This window comes from Podarcis melisellensis (genome assembly GCF_964234715.1).
Source record: "Podarcis melisellensis genome assembly, chromosome: 3".
Lineage (NCBI taxonomy): Eukaryota > Metazoa > Chordata > Lepidosauria > Squamata > Lacertidae > Podarcis > Podarcis melisellensis.
Genome location: NC_138530.1, coordinates 45,266,643 through 45,283,171, shown reverse-complemented (window position 1 = coordinate 45,283,171; position 16,529 = coordinate 45,266,643). Strand labels below are relative to the sequence as shown.

Here is a 16,529-nt window from a genome sequence, read left to right as displayed (position 1 = left end):
ACACCCAGCGGTCCTCCGGGATGACATGTCTCTCTTCGATCACCCCCTCCCCTTCCCAATATTCTGGTTTGCGTGAGAGCGCGTCCGCCCTGACGTTTTCTGGGCCTGGCACATAACAAATCTCAAAGTTAAATTTGGAGAATTCCTGTGCCCATCTCACTTGTCGTTGGTTGAGCACTCGAGCTGTTCTCCAATACTCTAAATTTTTGTGGTCGGTGCACACTTGCACCTTGTGTTGTGCCCCAATTAATAAATGTCTCCACCTCCGGAATGCTTCGTGAATGGCAAGTAGTTCCCTGTCATACACCGTGTAATTCCTCTCGGACTTATTCAGCTTCCGCGAGAAGAAGGCACACGGTCTCCACTCCGACGCACTCCTCCCCGGTTGAAGAAGGACCGCCCCTACCGCCCGGTCGGATGCATCTGTTTCCACTCTCATGGGTTTTCGTAAATCCACATGCAGAAGTTGTTCTTCCGAGGCGAAAGCCCTTTTCAGTTCTTCAAAGGCTCGATCCGCCTCTGCCGTCCAAACAAATTTCTTCTTGCTGCTGAGACAGTCGGTGATGGGCGCCGTCAAGTGGGCAAAGTTCTTGATGAACTTCCGATAAAAGTTCCCAAATCCCAAGAATCTTTGCACGTCCTTCTTGGTCTTCGGTGTCTTCCATTCCAGTACCGCTTGGACCTTGCCTGGATCCATGGCCAATCCCTTGTCTGACAAGCGGTACCCCAGGAATTCCACCTCCTTGGTATGAAACTGGCACTTCTCCAGTTTCACCCACAGCTGGTTGGCTTGCAGCCTGCCCAACACTTCTCGAACGTCCCTCACATGCTGTTCCTCATTTTCCGAATACACCAACACGTCGTCTAAAAAGGCCACACAATTCTTGTAGAGCAAAGGTCCCAGAACGTGGTTTATAAAAGCTTGAAAACACGCGGAGCCCCCTTGTAGACCGAAGGGCATAACGAGGTATTCAAAGGCTCCCAACGGGGTAAACATGGTGGTCTTCCATTCATCTCCCTTCCTTATGCGTATCAGATTGTACGCCCCCCGCAGGTCCAGTTTTGTAAAAATCTTTCCCTTCCTTACTCTGGTCAAAATGTCATCAATTCGGGGCATAGGGAAAGCCAGGGGCTCCGACACTGCATTGAGGGCCCTGAAGTCACACACCAGTCTCGGTTTGTCTGTGTTCTTTTTGTCCACAAAGAACACTGGGCTGCCCCCCACCGCTCGGGACTCTCTGATGAAACCTCGCTTCAAGTTTTTGTCAATGAACTCCCTCAGCTCCTGCATCTCCCTGTCTGACATGGCGTACAGCTTGCCTACTGGGAGTTGGGCCCCTGGGAGTAGGTTGATTTGACAGTCAAAGGGTCTATGCGGTGGCAGTTTGTCTGCTTCCCTTTCGCTGAATACGTTGCTCAGATCTGCGTATTGCGGGGGCACCTTCCCTTTGTCCATCACTTCCATCCCCGCTAGGGTGACTCTGTCTCCTCCCGAAACCTTCCCCTCCTTGCAGTGTTCTAGGCAATGCGCTGACCCAAAGGAGACCACCCTCTGATGCCAGCCCACTAGCGGATCGTGTAGCGCCAGCCAGCTCATCCCCAAAATGATGGGCGCTCCTCCCAGGATGGCCACATTAAACGCTATCTGTTCGGTGTGCCTTGCCACTCTCATTATCATCGGGACAGTCTGTTGGCTAACTTCTCCCCCCAACAGCTCTCTGCCGTCAATCGTAGTCACCTGCAAGGGGTTACTTAAAGGGATAGTCTGTATCTGGTGCTCAGCTGCAAACTCCTTACTCATGAAATTACAGGAGCTGCCTGAATCCAAAAGCGCCTTGACCTTTAGTGGGTGTCCGTTTGGCAGTTCTAGTAACACCTCTATCACTAAAGCGGGTCTGGGGGGTTCTGGCATGGGCACTTTCATTGCTCTTTGGCCTGGCTGCTGTGCCCCAACGGTGGCAGCCAGGCGTTGGCTTTTACTTGCTCCTTGCCTTCCTCTTCCTTTCCCCCAACAGCTCCTGCCATCCCTTGCCATTCCTTTCTTTGTGGGCAAACTCTGGCAAAGTGCCCTGGCTGTTGGCAGAGATAACATCTCTTGGCGCTCTTTCCCTCCTTTTTCCGCCCTTCACTGGGATTTGAAACTGCGCGCGCCCGCGCTGTTCCAACTTCCATCGGCTCTGCCGGCGGGAAAGGTGGCTCTGGAATGTCTGGAATGCGGAACTCCCTCCAACGGTCTCCTTTCCCTTCCCGCTTTTCCATAGCCCTCGCCTCCTGGCGCGCTCCTATGGCCAGCGAAGATTTGGTTAACTGGTCCATAGACTCCGCCCTGGGGCCCCGGGAAAGCTCATCTTTGACGGTTGAAGAAAGCCCCTCTTCGAAAAGCATTTGGATGGGCTCCGCCGATAGGTCCCACCCCAATTTGTGAATCAACATGGTAAATTCAGTCCAGTACTCACGGACAGATCTGCTTCCTTGCTGGCAAGCCATTAACTGCCTTCGCACCACCCCCTGCTCAATATCGCTGGAAAACATCAGGTCCATGGCACGAAAAAACTTCCTCGTGTCCTTTAAGATCTCATTATTCGCTGCCATCAGGGGTCTAACCCAATCTTTCGCCCCGGATTCGAGATGGCCAATCACATACGCCACTCGCGATTCCTCATCGGGGAAGTCATCAAACTGCAAGTTTAGAGCGTATTGCATCTCTGTTCTAAAGGCATGATAGTTCCTGGGATCCCCCCCGAATTTCTGCACCAATCCTGGCACCTTTCTGGCGAGCGGGGTGGTTTTCTCCTTTCCCTTTTCTGCATCCTGAGCCCTCCTCTCCTCAAGCCTCGCCGTTTGCAGCGCCAACTGGATCTCCAACGCCCTGTACCTTTCTTCCAGGCTTGGACCTCCTCCAGCTGCTCCTGCTTCCCCGGTTCCGGCTGGATTGCTCATGATGCTTCTCCCTGCACAAGCTGGCTTTCGGAGACTTTCGGATTGCTATGATGGGACGATGAGCTGCTTGTGCGTAAAATGCAAGTCCCTCAGAGTTTGATCAGGCTTTCAAACCTCTGCCTGTGACGGAGCCCCTCCAGCATGGCTGCGTCAATCACTAGTAGAATCCGAAAGTGGCTGCTTTCGGAAACGTTTCCAACATAAAAGCTCCTTAACGGAAACACGTCGTCTGGCCTCTCGGCGTGACAGTTTCCGTCGAGGTGTGGGTGTCCCTATAGGAGGTCCTGAGACCTCCCCACTGGTTTCGCTTGAAGCGTCTCTGAGCCATCCCTCCGACTCACTTTCCCTTGGAGTTCTTGCTCGCCCTCTACTGGTTCCCTCTTCCGCTGCTACTGCTCTCTCACCCTCAGTGAGCCTTTGCGCCTCCGGCGCTTTAGATGTCAGTTCCCTGACACCCCCCTTTAAAAATACAAGTAGCTCAATCTTTTCCCAGGTGTGCATATTTTGAAGAAAACTGTGGTATGTTTGTACAGACACCTCTTCTGCCTGGTGGCATACACAGATATATTGTGTTCAGATATCTGAACCAAAGTATGAAAGCTGATTCATAAGAAGCATATATATATGCACACACAACCAATTTTGTGTGTGTGTGTGTGTGTGTGTGTGTAAACACTAAATAAGTAGTATACTATATACCTGTGATTTTTACAAAATTAGCCCAATTTTTAAGTACAATATTCATTGTACCAATTAATTGCTCTTTGTCTAAACATCAGATATTTTGGTTCAGTCCTGATCTTCTAATACACAATATATATATTTAAAAATCTTATAAAATTTGCTAAAACTTGACTTCGTAATTAATTACTTTTATCTTTCGTCAGGATGTGAAGAACCGTCGAAACCCTCGACTTGTCCCCTATGCCCTTCTTGATGATCGCACCAAGAAATCAAACAAAGACAGTCTCCGGGAAGCAGTTCGTACCCTCATTGGCTATGGTTATAACCTTGAGGCTCCTGATCAAGACCATGGTATTGAAATGCTGCATTTTTAAATAAGCACATGAAACCAATAATACAAGTGCTTTCATCATAACTATGCAACTTTTATATATAAAAAAATTCAAATTCTTAAAGTGTGCTACATACTAACAGAATTTAGGAATGCCCCATGGAAGCTGGGTATGGTTAAGTTGCAATCCTAACCATGTCAACTCAGACATATGTCCTACTGAAATTATTTGGGCCTTAGTGGGGTTAGGATTGCATCATTAGCTGTCAAATCTCAATTCAGTCATGATTCCTTGATTTTGACAATTTTCTTACCATGCTGGAAGTTGTTTCCAATTCAGCTAGAATGGTATCTTAGTTCTTAAAGGAAATCATCCTAATGAATAAATAAAAGGGAAATTTGTAAACATTATTTCTTATTCATGTTCTCATTCTTTCCCCATTAGCTCCTGTAGTTGGCTTTAATAACTATCTCAGATCTGGTTTTTGTTTTGTTTTCTAGTACTATATCCTCTGCTTAAGCAAGATTTCTTATTACACAACATTTTTCAAGTGAGGTGTTATAAGTTGCTCATCTATGACAGCCATCCTCCAGATGTTATAAGTTTCATAAGCCTCAGGAAGCACTGATGTGCTGTCAGGAATGGATGGTTAGATCTGAAACATATTTCACTATCAGGAGTTTATACTGCAATCCTATGCTTGTTTACTCTAAATGAAGACCTTTTGTGTTGAATGAAAGTTGCTCCTGGGTAACTGGGCAAAGCTGGGACCTCCACAATGATGAAGCACCTTCAATCAGCTACTTTCCTAGTTTCAAAAAATAAATAAATGTTTATTATATTTTAAATTTTGCAGCCGCAAGACCAGATGTATTCTGTGGTATGATGGAAAGGTTTAGGATCTTCCGAACAGAGAAGACATATGCAGTGAAAACAGGAAAGTGGTATTTTGAGTTTGAAGTAGTGACCGCAGGAGACATGAGGGTTGGTTGGGCCAAGCCAGGTTGTCAACCGGATCAAGAGCTTGGATCAGATGAGCAAGCATTTGTTTTTGATGGATTCAAGGTATTTATTCATTCATTCATCCATCTCTGGGTTGAGTTTAGACTTGCAGGTTCTATTTTGGTTTTTACTAGAATGTCAAAGTCCAGGAGCTAGAGTCTGGTCATGCTGCAAAATAGTGACTTGAGGAAGGAGTCAACTGCTGGCTCAGAAATGGAGCCAGCTGCCTACTGCAACCCACAAGCTGTACCCTGAGACAGTGATATGTGTATATAGTATATATGAGTGCTAATCATAATGGGACTTATTTCTAAAGCACATTTCCCCCCTTCCCAATCAAGGCTGTTCTGTACTGTATACCTAAGCATTTTCTATCCATGTACTGGGTGGGTGAGGATCAGCTCTGGAGAGCAAATAAGAGGGAATGGGGACCTTCTTTACCGTCCCTCCTCTTCTGAACTATTCCTCTTTAGTCCCTGCAAGGTGGAAGGGGACTACCACTAGGGCATATATTCTGCAATTCTACTCCCCTCTGATATTTAAGCTGTCAGGGTTGAGCAGGTCAGTGGTCTCTCTCCCTCTGCTCACTGTTGTTCTCTCCCCCCTCCCCAACTGATACACCTTCCATACTTCAGCTGCTCCTGTCTCAATCATAGGTCAAGGAACAAAATGTTGCAGTGCATCCTCGACTACTAACATGAATTCTCTGGTGCAGGGTTCCAGCCAGCCAACATCCTGAATACTATCACACTAATAAATGATAATTTGCAAAAAAAAAAGCAAAGTAAATCAGTTGGCTTAGAATTATTCAAATGAAATAAATATTATTTGGATTCTGCTTCTGTGGTTTGTGTTGAAATGACAATATGCACTACAAATCTTTTAACACTAATACTGTTAACCTTTCACAATACTAATTGTAAGATTTGCAGTCCAACAGTTGCTTGCAACTACTTGCAGAATGCTATATGACAGTATTAATTGTAGTACCATATTAATTTATCTTTGGGGATGCTTATTAGTCATACACTGGAGGCACAGTCCTCTTAATTGCCTTTCATTCAAATAATGAAATCCTTTCTTACCCAGGCTCAACGGTGGCACCAGGGAAATGAGCATTTTGGCCGTTCTTGGCTGACAGGGGATATTGTTGGCTGTATGGTTGACTTGAATGAGCGCACCATGATGTTCACTCTGAATGGAGAAATCCTTCTTGATGATTCGGGTTCCGAGCTAGCATTCAAGGACTTTGAGGTTGGTGATGGTAAGTTCTTTTCCCCCTCTTAATAAAGTTTTTATTTATTTTCGTAATACATAAGGCACATTTTGAGAAAAGAATTGTTCCAGCAATAAACGGCACACAACTTGCTGGTGATAGTAAGTTCTTAAACTATTTTATGCTGCTAACTGGCTTTGGTGGCAAGTCTTTCCTTACTGTTATAGGAAAAAGTCTTTTAACATGTCATCCACGTAACCTAATTATGTATCTTAATGAAAATATGCACCCGAGCAGCTCCACAAAAAACACCTCTGTAAGTAAATAAATATTAAATGTTTCCCAGCAGTGTTTGGCAAGGTCATCCATATGGCTGTGAACAATGTCGCTGCTGTATTTTACATCAATGAATGGGGTGGAATGAGGTCTGAGACTATCTTGTACACGGACCTTGACTGAACACACCTATTTGCATGACTTTGCAATTATGCTATGGAATGACTAAGCTCCACCTGACAGGAGGGACCTTTGCATTCTACTAGAGCTGCTGTTTCCTCTTTGACCTTTATTAGGGGACAGCCTGTGTTGGAGATTTGCCAGGCTGCTGGCTGAGTGGAGTTGCACAAATTACTTTTCTTGAGACAGACCAGACAGCAGTCTATTTGCTTATTTTGGCCCTAACTATATTCATAGCCACATGCAGTTGCAGTAGTCCAGGGTCTAAGAGGAATTTTCCTCTCCACATCTTAAATTTCTTGTTCTAAGCTTGAACGTGTTCATGTTCATTTCAGCGACTTCCTCTTTTGTTCAGTTGTGCTGTGAGTTGAGGGTTTCTGCCCACTAGGTTCATTTTGGGAGGGATGGGAGTCAGAAGTGGACTCTGCCTTCCACCTGGAGGAGGTGATCTCCTCTCTTAAGAAGGGAAATATGGTAAGTTAAAATTGCTCCCCCACCCTACTGACAATGTTTTAGCCCAATGGCAACAATTTAGACAAGTGCAGCTGGGGGTTTGTTCCTAGTTACATTTATTATTATCCTAAATCTAATATCAAAAGGGAATTTGAAAGTCTTAAAAGAAGACATCCAAGATATATGGATGTGGCAAGAAGTTTTATTTTATACTCCACCTTTTGATCAACTGATTCCCAAGGCAATGTACATTAAATTATAAGAATACAACTGAGGATCAGTATTTTTACAGCATTTAGTGGAGCCAGGACTCTATTCAGATGTGGCAATGAACATTTGACACCATTGATTTACTTTGCTGAGAAGTCTGTTTCCAGGAATGATATTATATATGGCTAATTTGCCCTTTTCAATATAGGGAGTTCCACATGAGTACTGAATTTATATATTTTTGCATGCATTTTCCTATCTAGATAAAATTATGATATTATATATTTCAGAGACTTGTTCGTTTGGCTTGTGGGGGGAGGGGTAAATAAATAAAACAATTTTTTGAATATTTATGATTCATGGATTGCATCTGTTTTTGTTTTGTTTTGGCAGGCTTTATACCTGCATGTAGCCTGGGGTTATCACAAGTGGGCAGAATGAACTTTGGCAAAGAAGTGAGCACCTTGAAATATTTCACTATTTGTGGTTTGCAAGAGGGCTACGAACCATTTGCGGTGAATACAAACAGGGACATCACCATATGGCTGAGCAAGAGACTACCTCAGTTTCTCCCAGTACCACCAAATCATGAACATATTGAGGTTTGATATATCTTCAGTTCATTTTGTGGGAATGGGCAGAGAGTTGATATAGAATTCCATCTTGCACTCACTAATCAGGGAGTTAGCTCAGTGAGGACTTACTTTTGTGTAGGGCTGAACGAAGTTAGAAATGTCCGTTTTGGCATTTATTCATCCTAGCCTGTGCTGATTCCATTCCTCTGCAGAACCATAACAAAGTAATTAATTATGTAAAGCTTGCAGATTTTTTTAATAAAAAAATTATACGAATAAATGCACATTGCATTCACTTCAGTGAATTCCATTCCTGAACACTGAATGAGCAGGTGGAAAGTGTCTCCTCAGAGCAGAATTCTCCTACATCCCTGTTTCTGAATAAACCTGCATATGGTTGCAATGTTTCTTGGTGGAATTCAGTATGCTAAGTTCTCTTCTCAGTGAGTGCAGAAGGCATCTTTGCATAGGTGCAATCCCCATGTTTATTTTACTGCAAACTGTTGATGCCTAATGCAGGGTTGCAAGCCTTCAGTGCAGTGGTTCTCAACTTGTGGGTCCCCAGATGTTGTTGGATTACAACTCCCATCATCCCTGAGCTCTGGCCCTGCTAGCTAGGGGTGATGGGAGTTGTAGTTCAGCAACATCTGGGGACCCAAGGTTGAGAAAGGCTGCTTCAGTGGCAAGCCCCATTGCGCCATCCTTCCAGGTTGAAAGGGGTAGCGCAGATACCGCCTCTCCAGTACATAAAGCAACAAGTGTGGTATTAAATTAGACCCCCCCATGCCATATAGATATCACTCAGTACCTAGTCCTGCTAACTAGGGATGATGAGAGTTGTAGTCCAACAACACTTGGGGACCTAAGGTTGAAAAAGATGGATCTAGATTATGAAGTTGGGAAAAGTTTATGTAATGTGGGATCTGTCCCCTAAAGCATTGTGGGGTTAAGGCAAAGCAGCAGTGGGGGACCTCTGGTCCATGGGCCTAATTGGACCCACAATATTGTCCATTTGGCCCAAGAGGCAGTTTCAGCCAAGCCACACCCACCTGCCCTACACATATATGATGTAGTATATGATGTCTGTAAAGATGCAGGTAAAGATGCAACTGGGCTGAAAGGAAGTCACTTTTCATTTTTAAAACTAAGACTTGACTGCTGTATTTTTTTACCTAAATATTAGATCACTAAAGTGCTTTTTGCAACTGTTGGAGGGTTAAATTTTTAATTGTGTTGTTGATGCTCTAATGGGCAGCTTGTACTAGTAGTAATCGTACCTTGCTAACTTGTTATAAATGCATCAGTGATGTTCATATTAATATTTTAATATTTACTTGCTATTAAAAAAACCTTTGAATGCAAGTAAATGTGCATTCAATTTTACATTTTTCATTAATTTTACATTTTAGTTTTTGCATTTGGTAGGTTACAAGAATAGATGGTACTGCGGACAGCTCCCCATGCTTGAAGGTCACACAGAAGTCCTTTGGGTCTCAGAATAGTAAAACAGAAATCATGTTCTATCGGCTCAGCATGCCTATTGAGTGTGCAGAAGTATTCTCTAAAATGCCTGGAGGAGGAGTGCCCAGTTCCGGCCGCCTTGGACCAAAGAATGACTTGGATGATTATGATGCAGATTCTGACTTTGAAGTTCTTATGAAGACTGCTCATGGTCACCTTGTACCTGATCGTATAGAAAAAGAAGCTGTAAAATCAGAGTTCAATAACCATAAGGACTACACACAAGAGAAACCTTCACGCCTCAAGCAAAGGTCAAGTGGTTTGATCTTTTTGTGGTATTTTAACCACACTGTTTTCTTTCAAGGGCATGCAAATTTCCTGCTTACTGTTCTCTGGGAATTGCCTCTGCATCATAGAATCAGTGCCTGTTGCTGCTGGATAATTCAGTGTAGACTTCAAATATTGTTTCTGGGTTGTTTTCAAATCCCTTTCTTTGTCAGGATCGCCCATCCCCAACCCCCCTTTCTCTCTTAGGATCCCCTCACCCCATCCCCCCTCTATTTCAGGATTATCCATTCTGAAATACAACACTCCCTCCTTCTCTCTCAGGATCACTCCCAGCTACTAAACTATTTCTTTTCTCTTTTTTTTACACATGTGACCCCTCTCCCAGCACCCCAAGAGATTCACACAAATACACATTAGTCTCTCTGTCTCCTCCCCACCATTCTGCCCCTGGTCACTTCACTGTCTTCTCCATCTCAGTCCCCCCCTCCTTCCCTCCCAGTTGCTCCCTACTTGCCCCCCCCCACCTGGTTGTTCCTCAGCATCCTTAACCTCCACCCATAACTGATCTAGGAGGGCAACAGTAGTGCTTTTGGATAAGTGCCATGGGTTCCCATCATAAGGCTTCACCAATTTTAGATGTGTGCCAGGTAATGGGTGTAGACAGTGGGATGGGATGGTAGCTTGGGGTGGGTGGGGCAGAGAAGCAAGAGCTTTCTGTGACTCAGGGCATGGCTTGATTATTAGAAATCTATCCAATTAAAGACTTCTGTCCAAAACTGGAATATATGCAACACTTTTTTTTTTAAGGTGAGCAAACTGTGCTCAGCCAACGCCCCCTTACACACCATTATTCATTTTAATAATATGTTCTTCACAAATCTCTAGGATAATGTATGCCTAAATTACTCAAACGGGTATGCTATCGTGCAGATTTATGAAGGACATATTATTAAACTGAATAATGGGGAGTTTGGTTAAGCACTGTTCGTGTGCCTTTTTAAAAAATATTTCATATTCTAGGTTTGATAAATTCATAAACAGATTTTATCAGATGGAGCGCTTAGTATTATGTTTATCCAACCATTGTATCCAGAAATTATTAAATGGTTATTTATTCTCTCTCAAATATTTTGATATATTACAGATTTATGCTGAGAAGGACGAAGCCAGACTACAGCTCAAGCCACTCTGCCAGGCTCACTGAAGATGTCCTAGCAGATGAAAGAGATGATTATGATTACTTAATGCAAACATCTACGGTATGGCAACTTAGTGTTACTATTTGTACTGTGTTTTCTCAGAGAATTGCCATTTTTTTCTATTATGATAGTACATAAACAGCTTGAAATTATCATAGGCACCATTCTTTAATTTTATAGATGACTATAAACTGCTTATCCGTGAACTGCAGCTACTGAATTACATTTAAATTATAACCTTATTTATTATTATTAGCTCGTCATTGCTACATTGTGTTGGCTATAAGGCTGAACCAAGATGTACTGGTGTTCAATTTTAATTCGATGTGTAGACTTTCAAAGCTGGTTGTTTCCCACCTTCAGTGGAGTTACTGTGTTCTACTTAGCATGGAGGGATGAGGAAGACAAAAGGATGTAATATTGTTTAGCCATGTCACCTCTTGCAATCCCTTACTCCAGTGTTTCCCAACCTTGTGCCTCCAGATGTTTTTGGCCTACAACTCCCATCATCCCTAGCTAGCAAGACCAGTGGTCAGGGATGATGGGAATTGTAGTTCAAAAACAGCTGGAGGCACAAGGTTGGGAAACACTGCCTTACTCAATCACTAGTTGGTGTGACTCAACACCAGTCAACTGATGACTTGAGATTCAGAGCCAATCTGGGCAATGACTTGTGCTTCCTTCTTACCCAGTACTTGATGTTCTGCGGTTGTACTTCATTTGTTAGATGATAGCCAACAGTTGGGACGCGGGTGGCGCTGTGGGTTAAACCACAGAGCCTAGGGCTTGCCGATCAGAAGGTTGGCGGTTCGAATCCCCGCGACGGGGTGAGCTCCCGTTGCTCGGTCCCTGCTCCTGCCAATCTAGCAGTTCGAAAGCACATTAAAGTGCAAGTAGATAAATAGGTACCGCTCCAGCGGGAAGGTAAACGGCGTTTCCGTGTGCTGCTCTGGTTCACCAGAAGCGGCTTAGTCATGATGGCCACATGACCCGGAAGCTATATGCCGGTTCCCTCGGCCAGTAAAGCGAGATGAGCGCCGCAACCCCAGAGTCAGCCACAACTGGACCTAATGGTCAGGCGTCCCTTTACCTTTACCTTTACCCAACAGCTAAGCTGAGAAGCAGTTTATTTGAGCCTCTGGTTGAGAACTGATCCCAAGGGCTATGTTTCCCTTAACCTTTTGGCCCAGAATATGCTTGCTATTATAGTGTTGATTACTAGCTGACTCTAGTTTGTAGGCACTGGACAGCACCACAACCAAGGGGTGAGTTCCCTGATGGACCCAGTGAGGTGCCCTTAAGCAGTCTTAGAAGTAGGGACTCATAGCTATCCACACTCCCAGTTGGTGATGGCAAGCAGAGAGAGTGGCTTATACTATCAGCTGTCTTAAAGCAGCCTTCTTTCCTTCCCCACCAATTGGCCTGGCAGGATTAGGCTGCCCATGCAGCACCAAAAGGTCTGGAATCTGCAGCCAATAAATTTGAGACCTGTTTTAATCAAATTTGGTGTGGGTTTCCATCCTTATGTCGTCCTCATATTCTCTCCCTAATATACACACAGATTTTTTTGTCAAGTACAATGCTTATCTTACCAAATTATCAGCGTTAATTTCAAAGCTGTTAAATACCCAGTTTTGTACAGATGCTTTTACTATAATAATTGTCAATAGCTTTTATAATGCTTTCATCACCATCTATAAATAACACAATATGGATATTTGAAGTCAATCTACTATCACATAGCAACTAGACTGAAGTTATTTAATCGTGTATTTTCACAGTTGAAGCACATTGGCCAGTGCTACCAGTAATATCCCATGCAGGACTTGGAATTAGTTTATATTAGAAAAAACTTTGCAGGACCATGCCATTCAACCAGTTTACAAAGATGAGTGTTTAAAAATTTGTACTGACCAGTAGGTCAAAGAAGGGGCTGTTTTGGGACAAAATGAAATTGAAAACACAAGATAGGTTTTGTCTAATTCCTAATTATGAGTCAGCTATGGATTTTTATGCAAGAAGGAAGTTCTCGCTCAAAAAGGGAAATTAATATTTTGGGTCTTTTTAAATTTCTTGACAGTATTATTATTCTGTGCGTATCTTTCCTGGACAAGAACCTGCTAATGTCTGGGTGGGCTGGATTACATCTGACTTCCATCAGTATGACACAAGCTTTGATTTGGATAGAGTCCGTACTGTTACCGTAACCCTAGGAGATGAAAAAGGGAAAGTTCATGAGAGGTTGGTTTTGTTTCTCTTTAGATCGGAATTATGTGACGTCAAAACTTGTGCATCATAGTGATTGCATTATAAGACTTAAGGATGCTCTGTTGATTTGTAATGTTTCTATTTTTGTTTGTGTGTTTCAAAATGATATATAATCACTTGCCAAATATATAATCTTTTAAAAAATGCATTCTGTTGCCCTTTTGTCAAGTTTATTCCTGAGGAAGATATTAAGACATGTATTTTATTTTATTTCCGTAAAGAGCTTCGTGAAGCTTTATGTTTTTAATTTTTTTCAATCCAATACAAACTGTGATCTAAATACACTTAGTAGCCTTTGGAACGCAAATTGCAGAACCCTTTCTCTGTCTATGTAGTGAAAAATACTGACTGCTGTTTTTGTAGTTAAAGAACATTAAATGTAGCTCTGTGCTATTATTCCACATTTATAGAGAGCAGTTCAGTTTGGATGATCATTTCAGGCTTCATAAAAGCTGGGAACAAACATTGGGACCAGTCATTCATCCCCTCACCTTCCCCTTATGTGCTGCTTCAGCCCTTCATTTCTGACTTAGGCTAAGCCAGAGTTCCTCATTATGTCTGAACAGGGAGCTCTAGCTTAATATTAATTAACAAGCCTAGGTAATATCTGGGTTTATTATGCTATCTTATTGGCTGACATTAAGCTAGAGTTCCCCACTTTCAACATAACAGGGAAATTCGGTTTAATACCAGCAAGAAATGAAGCGCAGAAGTGGCACACAGGGAGAGAGGAGTCCTTGGTCTCAGCACTGCTTCCCAGCTTCATTAATCATGGTTTATGAAGCCTGGAATTATGATCTGAACTAGGACATTGGATGCAAGCCCTTGAAAGTGAAGGGTGCGTGAATTCGTAATTATTCTAGTAGGACATAAGTGCGTAGTTAGAATGATGTAGCCCCCATGCATGCAGGTGCCCATGTGTACACTGGAGCCCGATGGAGTTTGAGATCTTGGTTTGCAACATTCAGCTTCCACAGTATCTCATATGCTGTTCATCTTTTGAAATACAGCATCAAACGCAGCAACTGCTATATGGTATGCGCTGGTGAGAGCATGAGTCCCGGCCAAGGCCGCAATAACAATGGACTCGAGATTGGCTGTTCGGTTGATGCTGCAACTGGTGTCCTGTCCTTCACAGCTAATGGCAAAGAGCTAAGCACCTATTATCAGGTAATTCTTCTTAGGTTGTCATTTGTTCAAGAACAGACAACTAGACTTAATAATAATAATAATAATAATAATAATAATAATAATAATAATAATAATAAGTTGGAGTATTCACGGAAAATAAATTGCCATTCCCAGAAATTTCATCTTCAGCTGTGCTTGTTTCATGCACTTATCATCTTGAATTATAATGCATTTCTGTTTGTTCATGATTTAGGTTGAACCAAGCACTAAACTATTTCCTGCAGTATTTGCACAAGCCACGAGCCCCAATGTTTTCCAATTTGAATTGGGAAGAATAAAGGTAATTTTAAAACCATTTGTTCCTGTGCTGTGTTGTTGAATTTAGAATGTTTGTAATATTGGGGGTTTTCTTTGAGTTCATAAACCTTCGAAACAGTATCACATAGTGTTGAGAGGTCTCTCCTCCTACTTACTCACACAAGCCTAAAATTACTACGTGGAGGAGGGGGATTGTTTTTCCAGTTCCCTTTCAATCATTAGGTAGCTTTATGCCCAAACCTTGACTTTTCTGGAGGATGCTAACTAAGAAACAGTGTATTCAATAGTCTTTTCATAATAAGATAAAAACAAAAACATGGGATCCGTAAATGTTGTCAGTCTTCACATGAAAGCTGTATATTTCCTCCCAGGAAACCAAGTGAACCACAAGCCTTTTACGCACAGTCAGAAGGGGGGCGGGCTGTGGACTCGTCATGCATAATGTTTGCTTTGTACTTTGCCATCTGCTGGAGTCTTAATTTTTGCAACTCTGCCTTGCTCTTTCCAGAATGTAATGCCATTGTCAGCTGGCCTGTTCAAAAGTGAGCACAAAAACCCAGTCCCCCAGTGCCCTCCCCGTCTGCATGTTCAGTTTCTGACACATGTGCTTTGGAGTAGAGTACCAAACCACTTTCTGAAAGTTGACATATCACGGATCAGCGAACGTCAAGGCTGGTCAGTACAGTGCCTGGAGCCTTTGCAGTTCATGTCACTTCACATCCCAGAGGAAAACAGGTATTCCTTGTTTGCATTTATAAATCAAGGTGGAATATTATGGTGACATTCATGCAATGACAAATCATATTTCCGGAGCTTTATGTTTCTGTACTTTATTAATTTGGGGATGTATCCAATGGTGCCTCTCCACTGACCAAGGATCTTTGATGTAGCGAAGACGTACGTCAGTAGATCAGGGAGGGAGGTGATATTTTCTGATTTACAGCATCACTGCATCACCCGCATCCTCATGCTGTCCCAAAGCATCCCCCAACTCTCTTGACCAGATATGGTGGGTTATGGAGTGCAGGAGGTTATGGGAGGGGTAATCAGTGAAAATTGCCTTCCTCCCTGTTCTGCTGTTGAAAGCATCTGGTGGATCAAAGTGTCTTCCATCAATGGACAGACATAATTAGACACAACCCTTTGAAGTTTTTGCCTTTCAATAAAAATATTCTGAATACAGTGGTACCTCGGGTTACAGATGCTTCAGGTTACAGACGCTTCAGGTTACAGACTCCGCTAACCCAGAAATAGTACCTCGGGCTAAGAACTTTGCTTCAGAATGAGAACAAAAATTGTTTAGTGGTGGCGCGGTGGCAGCGGGAGGTCCCTTAGCTAAAGTGGTACCTCAGGTTAAGTACAGTTTCAGGTTAAGAACAGACCTCCGGAACGAATTCAGTACTTAACCCGAGGTACCACTGTAATACACTCCCCACTGCACCTCATAAATAAACACACAGCCATATGGGCCATGGTCCTCAGGCTAATGAATGGGACCAGAATACTCTTCTCATTAGTTCTGAAGTCTGAGAGCAACTGGAATTTGGAGCAGTGTGGTCCTTCTGGCAGGGAGAGTGGGGGAAAGCTCCTTGCAATTGCTTCTCCTCTGGTTGATGGGATAGAATGGGATAGGAGCAGGTTAGCTTTCCCCTTGCTGTGATGGTCTTCCTGAGGAACAGGGGCATAACATCCTAGTATCATTTAAATTGTGGTGACTTGCCTGCGAGACTACATTGGGTGCCTTAAATTTTTAATATGGTGTTCTTCTTCCTCACTGTGATTTCTAGTCATTGCTAGTCGCTTGGTGGGTGGATCCAAAACAGCCAGCAGTTCTCACTCCCTCAACTCATTAGGAGCAGCACCATGTTCTGTCACTTCCTTAGGACAAACACTTCTGCAGTCCTTCAGAAGCCTTTGTTTAGCTTCAGCTGCTGTCACCATCAACTAGCAGAACTTGAATCTGTCCATCAGCATTCTGAGCCAAGCGGAGAGTTAT

The 16,529-nt window shown here is 43.2% G+C and overlaps 1 protein-coding gene across 12 annotated transcripts in view; it reads left to right on the top strand.

The window, feature by feature from the left end:
- RYR2 (ryanodine receptor 2) overlaps positions 1–16,529 on the top strand; it is a 240,254-nt gene that overhangs the window by 113,810 nt on the left and 109,915 nt on the right. For all 12 annotated transcript variants that reach the window (XM_081905768.1, XM_081905767.1, XM_081905764.1 and 9 more), the window contains 10 exons: positions 3,828–3,975; positions 4,813–5,021; positions 6,048–6,222; positions 7,687–7,895; positions 9,294–9,640; positions 10,762–10,876; positions 12,897–13,057; positions 14,095–14,254; positions 14,469–14,555; positions 15,042–15,268. In XM_081905768.1, the coding sequence (XP_081761894.1) occupies positions 3,828–3,975; positions 4,813–5,021; positions 6,048–6,222; positions 7,687–7,895; positions 9,294–9,640; positions 10,762–10,876; positions 12,897–13,057; positions 14,095–14,254; positions 14,469–14,555; positions 15,042–15,268 (1,838 nt within the window). The remainder of the gene's footprint in view (positions 1–3,827; positions 3,976–4,812; positions 5,022–6,047; positions 6,223–7,686; positions 7,896–9,293; positions 9,641–10,761; positions 10,877–12,896; positions 13,058–14,094; positions 14,255–14,468; positions 14,556–15,041; positions 15,269–16,529) is intronic.